General features: G+C 38.0%; 1 protein-coding gene across 6 annotated transcripts in view; it reads right to left on the bottom strand.

The window, feature by feature from the left end:
• LOC139767150 (sodium/hydrogen exchanger 9B2-like) overlaps positions 1–16136 on the bottom strand; it is a 29938-nt gene that overhangs the window by 10244 nt on the left and 3558 nt on the right. For 4 of the 6 annotated variants that reach the window (XM_071696175.1, XM_071696180.1, XM_071696178.1 and 1 more), the window contains exons 3-9: positions 14323–14549; positions 13531–13796; positions 11558–11740; positions 9128–9303; positions 5892–6070; positions 2608–2700; positions 991–1071 (exon numbers count right to left, since the gene is read on the bottom strand). In XM_071696175.1, the coding sequence (XP_071552276.1) occupies positions 991–1071; positions 2608–2700; positions 5892–6070; positions 9128–9303; positions 11558–11740; positions 13531–13796; positions 14323–14549 (1205 nt within the window). The remainder of the gene's footprint in view (positions 1–990; positions 1072–2607; positions 2701–5891; positions 6071–9127; positions 9304–11557; positions 11741–13530; positions 13797–14322; positions 14550–16136) is intronic. The other 2 variants (XM_071696179.1, XM_071696181.1) reach the window with 2 other exon arrangements.

Genomic DNA, 16136 nt, shown 5'->3' with positions numbered 1-16136 from the left:
CACGTTATACTTGTGAAGCAAAAATCAGCATAAGAAGTCTGGGCTGGGCCTGCACAACAGGAATCTCAATCCAAGTGGCAGGCAACTTTTCAGTATATATCTAGAGCTCTTACAAGGCAGCAAATTATCTTAAAAACTGAAAAATGGTTTAACTATCTTTGAACAGCATTGAAAAAGAAGGTAAATGCATACATCAGTTGGTAAGAAGTTTTCAGCTCCATGCAGTGAGATAATGGCCATAAGATGTAGAACCGTCTACCAAGATTAAATATTTTCTCCAAAGTAAAATAAGGCAAAGATGGAAATCAGACATTTTATCTAGTTGTATAAAGACACAAAAATGCCTTTATGAATAAGAAAGTTTGCTGTATTAACCATTCTTCAGAAACTATACCGCACCTTACAGGAATGCTCAAGCAATGAATTCCCTTAAACAGCAAGAGAATGGAAACCAATACTGTGAAAGCCTTCAAAAGATTTCCTTCATTTAGGGTATTACAATTTGCAATTAAACTTATCTGATGAAATATGCAATCTAGATAAACTGAGTTGATCTGCATCAACTGAAACAATTATCAATGAAAAAAGTTATAAATTATAAAAGAGGAAAAACAAATTGCCCTTAATTCCAACAAGATAACTATCTCTGTGAAATAAAGAAGGGCACAATCTATGCTGGTGCCACGATCAAGAAATGATTTACAAGATGTTAAAAACAGCCTATTCAGTGTCTTAATACAAAAATACTCCTACTCCAAGGCAAACATGAGCCATATGATTAACTCAGGCAAAGCAAAAGTTACACTTCCATACTTCACCTGGGTAGGTCACGGCAGTAATTGTTCATGGGATGAACTGGCATGCTTTTCAAGAGATATTTGAGGAGCATATACTTTCTACTTGTTTTAGTGGGGCACCGTCTTTCAGTCTAGCCACTCATGGAATTTACAATCATTCCTGATGTCGAAATACTGCAAGTTTATTTCTCACCTGAATTTCTGCGCCAATGAGAGCGAAGAGAAAAGGCTGGAAAAGCTGCCACATTAGCTCAAGCATATGGTCCACATGATTCTGTTAAGGAGCCAAAAATCAACAGCTTAATAATAAGAAAATGCTTAAAGTGGTACATATGTCTAATGTCGAATGCAAAATGTGAAGCACATCAAATTCTTTGAGTATGAATCTAGGCATAAAACCTATTTCTTGTGGCACCTCTTATATGCTCATTCTTAACAGCTTACCAAGGCTTATCAGAACCTCATATATGTAGGAAAACCTCAGTGCCTGTTTAGTATTTAGTGTGGAAGATTGGAATAAGCTTAGCAATGACCCTGAATGCAGACACTAAACATAAATTCACAAAGTAGTTTTTCAGTAAGTACAAGAATTGGGGTCCTTAAGTGCAGAACTCCCTTATTCAGCATCTTTGAATAAGATGGGCTGATCAGATGTTTCCTTCTTTCCTTTCACAGTTAAAGTACAAAGCTCTTTACCTTTATTTTTTTTTCTGAATCCCGAAACTTCTCTTGCTTTAAGAAGCAAGTTGCCCTCCTGCCCATTAATCTCCTTCAATAGGGCTCCTGCAGTGCTCTAGAAGCTGGCCAACTTCAATGAGCAGGAATATAGGTCAGGAAGTGCAATGGTATTGTGTGTATGCCTTTGTGGGGTTGGTACAAACTGAGGAGTAAGTGTTCAGTGTTCAGCATCTTGCGAGGGAGTCCTATGATATGCTTAACTGGTTTTTGTACTATTGGAGAGAGGTGGTGTCCAGAATGCTGATGAGAAAGCATAACTTGTACAAGTTGGAGTATTGTTTCAGATGGGTCTATGTCTGGTGAAGTGGAGTTCATGATTGGGTTGGGTTTTGTGCTTGTCTAGTCACATTGGTGAATAAATATTTTCAAAGTGTATTTGTTGGAGGAGAGAACTGCTAGTATTGGTTGCTATAGTATCAAGCATGAGTAAGCTTTTGATTTCTGCCTGGGGGTTGTTAATTGGATATGAAGAACTGGGAGGGATCTAATGCCAGTGCTAATGTCTCACCTTAGAAATGGTATTTCATTTAATGGACCATTTGCTTATGCTCTGCCTTGCTGCTAATCTCCTATTTTTAGTACATTCGATTCTGAAAGATTTACGGCTTCTTAATTCACTCATCACTTGCAGTGATTCTTTTTCTATGCTGAAAGTCCTCTCCTCTAATAGTGATAACAGGCATATGTACTTTCTGACTTTAATGATGGAAATATGGAAACTGGACACATCAACTGATGTGTTCCTATGCCACATTGACAGATTTGCATAAAGCTCTTCATGAGATTTTTACTTGTGGTTTCAATGATCAGAAATAGAAGTTCTAATCTTTACATTAACTTTAGTACTTCCTTCTGGGTTTCTGGTATGTTCTTCCACCAGCAGACTGAAGTGATATAGAAAGTATTTAGCTAGTGATGCTTAAATCCTTTCTACATTTTCATGTAAAGCAAATTGTAAGAAATGTACCCCTTCCCTTATTAACACTCATGTCTACCAAAAATGAGATGAAGAAGGAGATTACAATTACAAAGGAGAGTTCATTATAATGAATTATGGATTGGTGAAACTCACTTCTTCACTGGTCATTCCTTGCCGTCGCCATCCAAGCCCTGCCACGAATGCCATCACCAGACACCCTAGAGCCCCTGCACCTCCAAGCTTTATCTACAAGGTGAATGATATGGAATGCAACATTAAATAAATTACAGGACAAAATTCCTGTCACTGTACTTCATATAAAACTATTCAGTCTGTCTGAACAAAATAAAACAAACATACATTATTGCTCTCATTAGAGGAAGAGCCACAAATAAATAAAAAGTATACCACTAAATGTTTGTGTATAAAGTCATTAGTGGAATTTTAATACACTTCATTTAAGAATTCATTATACTTAAGTTTCTGCTCCAATGACAGCTCATTTTTTTTCACCAACAGTTGATGTTAACTAACTGCCATTCCTTTAGTAAATTATAAAACAGTCAGTATAGAATGAAATTGGAAACTGTCAATTACAATCAGTTTGTCTTGTAACCACCCTTAATGAAGATAGCACTCTTTTTATCTACTGATCTCACTCCTTTTTATCTTCTCACCAATAACAGGGATGAAAAGGTAGAATAAGTATGGCCTGGGACTGACTCCGGGTTAAACAACATAACAGTACTTTTAACCATTACATTACAGCAGTATTTCTGAAACCAAACATCTAGTTTTTACACACACACTCAAAAAAAGAATTCGTCTTTCCATTGTACAGCTATGTGTAACAATTCATCCACCAATTTATCTGTATCCAATAAAACAATTTCCCAATAATATGAATATCCAATAACCTGTAAACATTTGCAAAAGGGGCATGCTGTCTCCTTCACATATCACTAACACTGAACTATTCCAAATATCCCTCTATATTTATATCCAGGCTAGTCTTACGCATGTCATTAGCAAACAACAACTAACTCACCTTCCAGGCACCTCCCATCCCTAACACACTGCATACTATTTCTCTCCTCAAGATGGATGCATTCACTTCCCTAACCACCCCACCCACAAAGAAGTTAGACAGCCATGGTGAAATCACACTCACCTGCCAAAGACCCACTCTTAGCTGGAACTAACCAACTCTCTCTCTTCCTTCTTGTACTCACGCCTTACTCTCTAGACTTATATAAAACTGGGTTCCATATTCATACACTGAGACAAGTGTTCCTTCGTGCAAACCTCTTTCATATTCTATTCTTAAAATTTTCACATTCATAAGAGCTTCCAGTGCCCCTCCAATTTTTCTCTCTTATACAACTACTCTCATCTTTCTCACTAACATCCTCACTTAACTTTACTCCTAATCATCTAATCTCATCCACATCATTCAGTTCTTCACTAAGCAACCTGATATTACACAGCAATCTACCATCCCTTTCAAAAACTATTATCATGCATTTATTCACATTTAATTTCAACATCTTTCACCACCACAAATCATTAATACAGCTCATCCTTTAATCCAGTTCTACCTCTGATCATATGCATAAAACAAATGTGGTAGCTTCTCTTGTATTTCTCCATGATCAATTAGTACACCCCTCTAATCTCACAAACCCCCTTCCATAAAACAATATTAAATGATGAACTTGCATATAAATTTTAGGCCACCACTTACTCTCACACATGCACTAGTGTCCATATCATATATAACAATGTGAAATAAAAAGTAAATTTTTTTTTTTTCTTTTTTGCTTTGTCGCTGTCTCCCGCGTTTGCGAGGTAGCGCAAGGAAACAGACGAAAGAAAATGGCCCAACCCACCCCCATACACATGTATATACATACGTCCACACACGCAAATATCCATACCTACACAGCTTTCCATGGTTTACCCCAGACGCTTCACATGCCCTGATTCAATCCACTGACAGCACGTCAACCCCGGTATACCACATCGCTCCAATTCACTCTATTCCTTGCCCTCCTTTCACCCTCCTGCATGTTCAGGCCCCGATCACACAAAATCTTTTTCACTCCATCTTTCCACCTCCAATTTGGTCTCCCTCTTCTCCTCGTTCCCTCCACCTCCGACACATATATCCTCTTGGTCAATCTTTCCTCACTCATTCTCTCCATGTGCCCAAACCATTTCAAAACACCCTCTTCTGCTCTCTCAACCACGCTCTTTTTATTTCCACACATCTCTCTTACCCTTACGTTGCTTACTCGATCAAACCACCTCACACCACACATTGTCCTCAAACATCTCATTTCCAGCACATCCATCCTCCTGCGCACCACTCTATCCATAGCCCACGCCTCGCAACCATACAATATTGTTGGAACCACTATTCCTTCAAACATACCCATTTTTGCTTTCCGAGATAATGTTCTCGACTTCCACACATTCTTCAAGGCTCCCAGAATTTTCGCCCCCTCCCCCATCCTATGATCCACTTCCGCTTCCATGGTTCCATCCGCTGCCAGATCCACTCCCAGATATCTAAAACACTTTACTTCCTCCAGTTTTTCTCCATTCAAACTCACCTCCCAATTGACTTGACCCTCAACCCTACTGTACCTAATAACCTTGCTCTTATTCACATTTACTCTTAACTTTCTTCTTTCACACACTTTACCAAACTCAGTCACCAGCTTCTGCAGTTTCTCACATGAATCAGCCACCAGCGCTGTATCATCAGCGAACAACAACTGACTCACTTCCCAAGCTCTCTCATCCCCAACAGACTTCATACTTGCCCCTCTTTCCAAAACTCTTGCATTCACCTCCCTAACAACCCCATCCATAAACAAATTAAAACCATGGAGACATCACACACCCCTGCCGCAAACCTACATTCACTGAGAACCAATCACTTTCCTCTCTTCCTACACGTACACATGCCTTACATCCTCAATAAAAACTTTTCACTGCTTCTAACAACTTGCCTCCCACACCATATATTCTTAATACCTTCCACAGAGCATCTCTATCAACTCTATCATATGCCTTCTCCAGATCCATAAATGCTACATACAAATCCATTTGCTTTTCTAAGTATTTCTCACATACATTCTTCAAAGCAAACACCTGATCCACACATCCTCTACCACTTCTGAAACCACACTGCTCTTCCCCAATCTGATGCTCTGTACATGCCTTCACCCTCTCAATCAATACCCTCCCATATAATTTACCAGGAATACTCAACAAACTTATACCTCTGTAATTTGAGCACTCACTCTTATCAAATGAATCTCAATAAATACCATTTTAGTGTGCCTCCTGTTCTTCCTTCTCATTTCTTACCTATAGATATTCTAGCAATGGCCAGCAGGATATATTGATTTCACTGAGACTTATCTTACCATCTGACTTCCAAATAAAGACAACAAGCCAGCACTCAGGATGACAGCAAATCTCAAGAGTGGAACTTGTTGCTCATCGTGATTAGGCAAGATCCAACACAGCATCCCAAGGAAAACCCCGTAGATTATGCCGACAAGGACCTCAAATGGCCCCTTCAGTATGACCACCCATAGTTCACCTGAGAATTACCAAATGAGCACCATATTAATGATTACTGACAATAACAATACAAAAATATAAGCCTCTGCATGCATCATTGTGGTTTATGTGAGGCACATAATTGATTAAGGACAAGCTGCAAAATAGTAACAAGAAAGGAGCATAAATTATCCAAATAGAACAACTATTTCAGAATTTATTCTCTAATTTAAGAGATAAATACACAAATCAAACAGTGACCTACAAAAAGTCCTTTTCTAGACTTTATTACATGTACTTTACGTTTTCAGGCTTTTGTTCTTTCCAATACACCTTCCAATACTTTAAACAAGAATTACCTTGCACCCAAAATATGAGATGCAATGACTCAAGGGGCTTGTTTTTGCAGATGTGTGGTTGACAAGACCACCAAACCTAAGGGTAAATAGAGTACTTGCCCAAACAAAGTTGTTAAGTGTCTAGATGCTGACACAAAGACACTGAATATTAGGAATTAATATTTTCCAGCTTTTTCAATAGATTATTTTTCTCACATGACCATTTGGGAGTGGGTGGCTGGCAATCCTCCCCTCTCATTTTTTTTCAATTTCCAAAAGAAGGAACAGAGAAGGGGGCCAGGTGAGGATATTCCCTCAAAGGCCCAGCCCTCTGTTCTTAACGCTACCTCGCTAATGTGGGAAATGGAGAGTAGTATGAAATGGCCATTTGGTGAGAGTGTGAATATTTTTGGCAAAGCTTACTTACAATTATTGTGGTATTAGGCAGAGGAGTTTTTACACTTTTATCTCGGTTGTATACCAAATGCACTGATCATCAGGAGTTATCTCTGGTCAGTCTGTTGTGCTTGTGGATATAATCTGCCCATAGTACATTTTTGCCACAGGACCTAAATGCCCAGACGGTTCTTTTGTGGGTATGCTAAAAAAGATTAAGAAGCAAAGTATCTCCTTAGATGAAAGATTAGCCATTATCAAAAAGCTAGTGTAATGGTGATGATGCTAGTGAAGTCTCCAGATATTTAGCTATTACTGTTCCTCTACAGTAAAAACCTTTCAAAAACTTTCAAAAAGTGTTTCTCTAATTTGTCATTTAGAATGTACTAAGTTAATCCTGCTTTTGCCTGACGTTTTCATATATATTCATTTGGATTTTTCAATGACGCTGAGAAAAAAGCCATGATGCAACAGGACACTATTCAAAGAACTATTTTTGAGTCATTCAGACTATGATAGATCAAGGGAAGGAAGGGCTGGTATGTATCTCTGTTGGCTCCATGTAACTGATTCAAGATATGCATTTCTGAGATACAGACTTTTCCAGGAACACAACTGTAGGGTATGTCGTGCTCTGGGTGTAATCTCCCATTCTGAAACCTAGTTACTTGCATGAAACTGGAATTTTACAGATATGTTAAGGTGAAAGTAAGGAATAGTTGGTAGGCAGTCAACAACCAGGGAAGTATATTACCAGTACTACCCACCTGGGTATCAGGAGGATTAATGATTCTACTTAGTGAACCAGCACTTTAGTGGTTGTCAAGTTGCACTCCTCAGATCCAGGTTGCTGTCTTTTCTTTCTGTCCCACAGCCATGTGGACTACTGGTATTTTGTCCACAAACATACAAACTCTCCTTGTCATATGTAACACTTAACTCACGCAGCTTATGGTAGGAGCAATACACAGAAGTAGTAGGTATGAACATTTAGGCAGGATTATTAGGTAGAAACATTAGGTAGAAGTAGTAGCTAGGAGCATTAGATAGAAGAAGTCATGAGGAACATCAGGCAGGAGCATCTGCAAATGCTGTGCTAGACTTGCCCTCCGCCAGTGGCCTGTTTAGGGTGAGGCACTAAAGGCTAAGAAGCAGCACTGTAGTTCTTTAGTTATGGAGACTCTGTTGCCATGGCCACCCCTTTGAGGAAGTTCCAATTGGAACAGGCATCAGATTATAATATGCCTCAAATCAGATGGAAAGATTCGGTCATGTGTGAACTACTCAAAGGACTTAGTGTAATGAATTCCTAGATGCTTTCAAATAAGTTATTTCCTTTTGAGCAATCTTTCTGACAAAATAAAAACCCAAATAAATTTAAGAATATATGAGTTGCACGAGACAGATACACAAAAATTTCATTATAAAACCTCCTCTTCTATGTGAAAAGTGTTTCTTAAATAAACCAAGGAGAAAACCTAGAGTGAGGGTAAAGGCTATGCATTCTCAGCACATGAAACCTATGTATGTTTCTAGGACCAGACAAAGTTAAGAGAGGTGTTATGACTACATGAAGATACTCTTATGCTGAAGATGAAGAATAAATTTTATCCTGGGATGATACTGCCCACCTAGAAAAAATTCTTTCTTACGATAAAACAGTCCCACTAAATGGAAAACAACAAACATGTTTCAGTTAATCAGGATTTTCCATGGACATCATACATTTTGATCAAATACCCTTCACCACTTCTAATCTTCTTTTCATGTAATTCTAAAAATGAATCCACAAAAAAAGATTTTGTGTGACAGGAGCCTGAACATGCAGGAGGGAGAAAGGCAAGCACAGGTTGTAGTGAACTGGAGTGTTATACAGGGGTTGACATGCTGTTAATGGACTCAACCAAGGAATGAGAAGAGGCTGGGGTAAATCATGGAAAGATATGTGGGACCTGGTTGTGGATATGGAATTGTAGTTGTGGTGTACTGAACACAACTGCAAGAGAATGAATGTGAGTGAATGTGGCCTTTCTCTGTTCCTGATGCTACCTCACTAATAAGGGAAACAATGATGAAGTATGAAAGAAACACTTCGGCCAATGGGCAAAATTATTTTCGCTATGAATTATACTGTATAATACTGTAAATCACTAATCACATAATCAAGGAAAACTACTTAAACCATTTAGATTGCCATCCGGATACCAAGATCATTTTGCAAAAATGCTTCCCACCCATAAAACATGATAAACAAAATAAACATGTTACACTAGTGATAATTTGGTGATCAGGATATGAAGAATTTAATTAAATAAATTCACTAGCATATGCAAGAAAATATTTGAAATTCAACAATTACTAACCCTCAGCAAAGGTTATTCCCATGAGAATCCCAAATCCTGATATAGCCAGAACATCATCAATGCTGGAGGCAGCAATAACAAGGGTTGGGATACCCTTGTCCACACCATAGCCCTTCTCCGAGAGCACCAGCATGCATGGCACAATCACTGCTGGAGTCACTGCTGACAAAACAAACCTGGCCAAAGGCAAGTTTAATTATGTACATTCCTAAAGTCTCCTGTATAAGTTACTTAAAATATAAACAGAACACAGCATAATCATCATAAGTTCTAGAGAAATGTAATATTACATTATCAGTGTTGGAAAGATATATTTGCTGATAATAAACTGTCATTTCTATAGCATACTGAGTTTAAGAGAACACTTATTTTTTGCAGCATTTTTTCAGGCCCCAATGTCAAAATTCAGAGAAAATAGCAATTTTAAAACCATTTTCCACATTTTCAGGGCTGAATTCTTAATGATACAAAAATTAGGCATTCAGACTTTTACAGACTCATACAAACCCTGGAATGCATGCCACTGAAAACTCTGCTTCAAGATCTAAAAGGAATAGGCTATGAAATATCAAGATCTAAAAGGAGTAGGCTATGAAACCATTCAGAAACTGCTTGAAAATAGCTGTAATTCATCAAAGACATGACTTGGTATGGAAGGACAAAAGGAAAACATGCTGACTGATAAGATCATGCAGAGAGGTAAAACCAAAGTAATCTTTTTCTTAGATGAAGCTAACATGATACAGGTACAAACATTCCCTGACTGACACACACATACACACACAAAAAAAAGAGAGATCTCTTCACATGTTTGTTGACCCTGCCCATATAGATGAAAATATTATCAGAAGTGAGACAAAAAAAAAGGAAGAAAATTCAATAGCATTTCTGTCTGAGGTAAGAAGGGGGTATTCAAAAGGCAATCCTTGTGCACCTGGACCACACAGAAAGTACAAGCAGCAGCCAGTCACCTGCTGAGAGGTCAAGCTTTAGTGGCTATGACACCTGCAGACTTCATGACAACAAAACAGTAAGACATAATTGATCATTATGGATGGGAGAAACAATACATATTTCTACTTAAGGTAAGCACTAGGACAGTGAAGTTGAACAAGGAGAAAAAGTAAAGTACATGGAGCATGGAGATTGAAATAAAACAAGATAAATGTGACATGTACGTATAATTCATTATAGAAGGAAAACAAGGAGTGACAAATGATTCTTAAATGAAATTCTCTGTAAGAAATTATATACTTTCTTCCCTTCAAGCATTATTCTAGAAAAACTATTACTCCTCTTGTCCTTGCTTACTTGCACCTCTCATTTATGGTAAAATCTCACATTATCTAAATAAATTCTCTTATACACAACCATAAACTTGTGTGGAGCACTGCCCTCACATATTGGGGAAGTTATAGCTTTACATGATTACTTGACAGAATAGAGTCCAAAGTGATCTGACTTATCATCTCATCCCCTCTTACCTCAAAATCTGCCCAAGTTGCCTTATGCTGCCAGAGTTAGCTCATTTTCCCATTTCTACAGATATCAGTCTGCTTATCCATTCACAAAAATTGGCAGCTTAAGTGTGTTCCACCATTAACTAGACCAAGTAATCTCAGCAAGCCACAACATTACATGATTATTGTAAGGCTTTTCATAAATCAAATGTAGCTTGTTATTATGTCTATTATGTCATTAATAAGCTTTGAAACTCCACCATCTCAAGTCTTTCCAAACATCTAAAACCTCTCCCTCATTGAAAGGCAGTCTCATTAACTTTTTCATATTTCAATTAAGGCCTTCAGTCCATGATTGAAGATTTTGAGAGAGAGAGGGAGAGAGAGAGAGAGAGAGAGAGAGAGAGAGAGAGAGAGAGAGAGAGAGAGAGAGAGAGAGAGAGAGAGAGAGAGAGAGTGTGTGTGTCTTGACTCTTAGTGTAAAACTTGCTTACCATTTCCACATAGATGTACAAACATTCAAATAATTACAAGCATGCATCTACAACTCAAATCCACAGAGACAAAGATGAAGAAATACAAGGCAACTAATCAAGATCCTTCAACAGCACAACAAAAAGTACCATATTTTTCTTGAATACTTGATTACTTTCTCACTTTGAAAAGCCGATGAAAATGATACTTCATTAGCCAAATTGCACTTCTCTTTAGACCGAAGTACTATTATACAATGAGCAGCTGAATACAGCATTACTATAGAATGTAAAAAAAACTAGTTTAATTCTAAATGTAGACGGCTATTCACTAAGTAAATGATAAAAGGTAGAACAGGGAGAAAAGTGGGAACAAGACAATAAGATAGAGGAATTAAGGGAGACAGAATACATATTCAAACAAATAAGGAGAAAGGAAAAAACTGCTGGGAAGGGGAAAGAATGAGTGATGAAGTAGAAGGGTAAGATAGTCTTACCCAAGCATGAGGCCCCATAGCCATGGGAAGTCCAGGAGCAAGTTAGTGACAACAGCTACCACAATTGTTTCTATGATGCATGGGGAGAATGCCAGTCGTATTACCATGAAACTAAGTTCCTTCAGTGCAGCTGGATCCAGTCCTAGACCAGCACGAAGAAGGATCACCACAAGAGCTATGTTTCTGTATATGGACAAGAAAAACGAAGCAATTTAAATAGAACAAAAACTGATAAGAATTATGATAATGCAGTTAATACACCTTTTTTGTAAAGGTATTATCATTTCTATGTTTATCTCACCAATTTTTGTACTTTATCCATACAACAATCCAGTACCCTGTATTGCTCTACAAAGTTCACTGAATTAAAAGGAAAGTTCAGCAAAGGTTCTTGAAATAACAAGAATGGATGTCAGAAACATTGTAAAGGAAACTGAATGACCCTAAATTACTGTAATTACCCACTTTATGTAAATGTGAATTTCATCTCTATCTACCTTTCTATCACCAGTATCTCCATCTCAAGTTTTCATTAGGGTATTAGGTACATACAGCCTCAAAAACAACTCTCACACATCATTAATTATTCTCCAATGTGTTAAAATGAAACATGGACTTCCAAACTCACACAAGCATTTTAGACTTTTTTCACTTAACCTGACAAGGTGATTTATAAAGTAAAGCCTAAATCTCCATTCACTTCACCTTCATACACAATATGCTTTCCCTGCATTTGACACCCAGTTATTCCTCGTACATCTTCATCTAGAATATCTCTAGCCCTTTTAAACCATCTTGATGTATCTCTTCCACAGTCTATCTCTCCTTCTTGTATCTTCTACTGTACTGCTGTATGTCTTTTTGATGAATCTATCACTTGCCATGTGTTTACGAGACCATTGGTAGTTGGTAGACAGCCAACGATTGTGGAGGTATATTACCAGTACTACCCGCCTGGGTACTGGGAAGGTTAGTGATGGCTGTGTAATGAGCCAGCACTTTAGTGGTTGTCTTTTCTTTCTGCCTTACTACACGTAGGCTACTGTCAAGCTGTACACAGACATACATTTGACAACACTTATCTCGAACGGCTCATTCTTCTTAACTCTAGATTTTCCAGCGATGAGCACAAGGTGCTAGTTCTGCCTTTTGACAAATTGGTAGAAGCAAGATGGAAGCAGTAGTAAGGAACATTTAAGCAGGGGCATTTAATAGAAATACTAGGTAGAAGTAGTAAGTAGGAACATTAAGCACAAGCATTAGGTAGAAGTGGTCAATAGGAACATTTGGTAGGAGCCTCTGCAAACACAGTACTAGAGTTGCCTTCTGCCACTGGTCTGTTATAGGTGAGGCACTAAAAGCGAAGAAGCAGCACTGGAGTTCACTAGTTATGGAGATTATTGCCATGGCTACCCCACTGAAGGAGTTCTAGGTAGGAAAAGGTATCAGAGATACAGAAAGATGGATAGAAAAATTAAATTAAAGCTAAATGAGAAATACAGGGGTGATGATTTGCACAGCATACTAGAAGAAGCAACTTGGTCACCCTTTTCTGTATGATCAGAATGACTTGGGCACAATCATTGAAGTGTTCCACAAAAGTTTCCCAAGTTTAAATGCAATGGCTGCATAGATTACTTAACTCCTTGGCAAAACATTCTGGATGTTTTAATGTAAACTGACCAGCAAATCTGATCATGATAATCTATGGACAACTTTCCAGGGCAACCATCAGAGTAAGTACGTGGTGTGATACATGTAGGTTGTGGGAATGATATATTTTTCAACACATTGAGTAGATTAAGTACGTTGTGTGATACATGTAGGTTGTGGGAATGATATATTTTTCAACACATTGAGTAGATTACCTATCTTTTTTCAAAGAAATTTATCTAAAAAAGCTCGTGTGGCAAACTGCTCAATGACATCATCAAATACCATTCTCTAAACAGAGAAAAAAGAATATAGCTTACCTTAAAGCTGAAGACCATTCACCATCAATATTTTTTCCAATTTCATTTACACCAGGAACACTGTTCAAAAGGATGCCAACAATGAGCATTCCCAGGAGAGGTGGTAGTTTCAGAGGTGTCATGGCCAATCCTGCAAGTTCAGCTACAACGAAGAGAACACAGAGGGAGAAAATGTTGCCACCTGGTAGAGCTGTTGCACCCAAAATGGAGATGAGGGAGCCAAATACCAAGAGCAAAATCAACAAGAATGTCAGCCCTTTTCCTACCTGAAAGTATAAAGGATATTCAATCTTTACTGACACATCACACATAAGTGAAGGGGGTCTGAAAACATTGTGATATGCATGAAAAAGTGCAAAACCATTATTTATTGATGCTTCAATCATCACATCTGAAGAGGCTTGGGTTCAACTCTAAAGGTGGGATCAGCCAGGAGTAAACTGAGAATTATTTTCTTTGGTATGCTCTAGCTAGACACTTCAACACGTTAAGAACTAATGGGAGACTTAAAAGCCTTGGTATTGTGATTTACAGTTTTGCAAAGATTGTGAGTGACAGGGTTGATGCACCGCTAGATTTAGGAATGGAAGTGTGTAGGTAGTGACTGACTGGTCATTCTACTGAAAGCATTATCATTCCTCCCTAACTACTATAATCTGAACTTCACAGCAAAACATGAATTTACTCATATGGAGATAAAAACTGTGGTTTCTGTGAATTAAACAAAACAGCTAGAGAAAGGATGTGAGCAAATAAATATAATCTAAAATAAGAATTTTTGTTACCACTCACTAAGCCATGTGGGGGGCAGTGAAAGGCATATCTGGCAAGCTGCAGAAATGTTGGATCAGAAGACAAGGGATTATGCTTCCTAGAGAGAGGTTGTAGGCAAGATGAACACCAAGCTGAACATTTCCCATTCTTTCTTCCTGAGGTTGATGCTGTCTCTGCTATTGTAGAAACTCCCTTGCTTAGGGAGGTTGAAATGACCTCAACTGAATTTTCATCTGATCGACCTTCTGAAAAATTTTATAACTAAAAAAGAATATCTGGGTCATGTTCAGAAGATAAGTTAAAAATCAAAGGTATATGGGAAAAACATAGATTGTAAAATTCTTGATAATGAACTTCAAAGATATGCACACAGCTACACAGAATCATGCTTAACACTGCCTTTATACTAAATCATAATTTGCAATACAAAACAAACCAGCAGCATGTAATTTCAATAATCTGACACCACAAAAGTTGATCTTGCTTGCATTTAAAGTAAAGACACCCGTAATTACAAAATATTTTTTTCAAGATTATCTCTCTTCTTTGCACAAGTAATTTTCTATCTAAAAACTTCCTCAACCAATAAACCACTTCAGTAGCAGACAGTCCCTGAAACCCTCTGTAATCTTATTTGTTTATCATTCTTACACTAAAGATTATTCGTTCTAGCAGTGTCTTTATATCTAATACAAATCTCTACTCAACAGCTGGTCTTGCCGAGTCCATTGAAAAAAAAAAAAAAATCACATTCTATCTCCAAATATTCATTTGTATTACAAACCTTCTCGCATGCAAACTCACTTCACCTTCATTACAGCTTCCTGTACATTTAACAGTCATTCATAGCTCATGTCTCCATTTTTCATTCACACTCTTCTGTCAGGTACTCCTAATTTTCACACTTTTCTGTCAGTTACTACTAGTTTTTGCAAGTATACTTTCCTTACCACATCAAGATGCATCCTTCTTTTTCTTCTTCTTATTATTATCATATATATATATATATATATATATATATATATATATATATATATATATATATATATATATATATATATATATATATTATTTTATTTATTTATTTTGCTTTGTCGCTGTCTCCCGCGTTTGCGAGGTAGCGCAAGGAAACAGACGAAAGAAATGGCCAAAACCACCCCCATACACATGTATATACACACACGTCCACACACGCAAATATACATACGTATACATCTCAATGTACAAATATATATACACACACAGACACATACATATATACCCATGCACACAATTCACACTGCCTTTATTCATTCCCATCGCCACCTCGCCACACATGGAATACCATCCCCCTCCCCCCTCATGTGTGCGGGGTAGTGCTAAGAAAAGACAACAAAGGCCTCATTCGTTCACACTCAGTCTCTAGCTGTCATGCAATAATGCCCGAAACCACAGCTCCCTTTCCACATCCAGGCCCCATACAGCTTTCCATGGTTTACCCCAGACGCTTCACATGCCCTGATTCAATCCACTGACAGCACGTCAACCCTGGTATACCACATAGATCCAATTCACTCTATTCCTTGCCCACCTTTCACCCTCCTGCATGTTCAGGCCCCGATCACTCAAAATCTTTTTCACTCCATCTTTCCACCTCCAATTTGGTCTCCCACTTCTCCTCGTTCCCTCCACCTCCGACGCATATATCCTCTTGGTCAATCTTTCCTCACTCATTCTCTCCATGTGCCCAAACCATTTCAAAACACCTTCTGCTCTCTCAACCACGCTCTTTTTATTTCCACACATCTCTCTTACCCTTACATTACTTACTCGATCAAACCACCTCACACCAC

The sequence above is a fragment of the Panulirus ornatus genome, chromosome 59, assembly GCF_036320965.1.
Source record: "Panulirus ornatus isolate Po-2019 chromosome 59, ASM3632096v1, whole genome shotgun sequence".
In the NCBI taxonomy this organism is placed as follows: Eukaryota; Metazoa; Arthropoda; class Malacostraca; order Decapoda; family Palinuridae; genus Panulirus; species Panulirus ornatus.
This window is presented reverse-complemented; position numbering and strand designations above follow the sequence as displayed.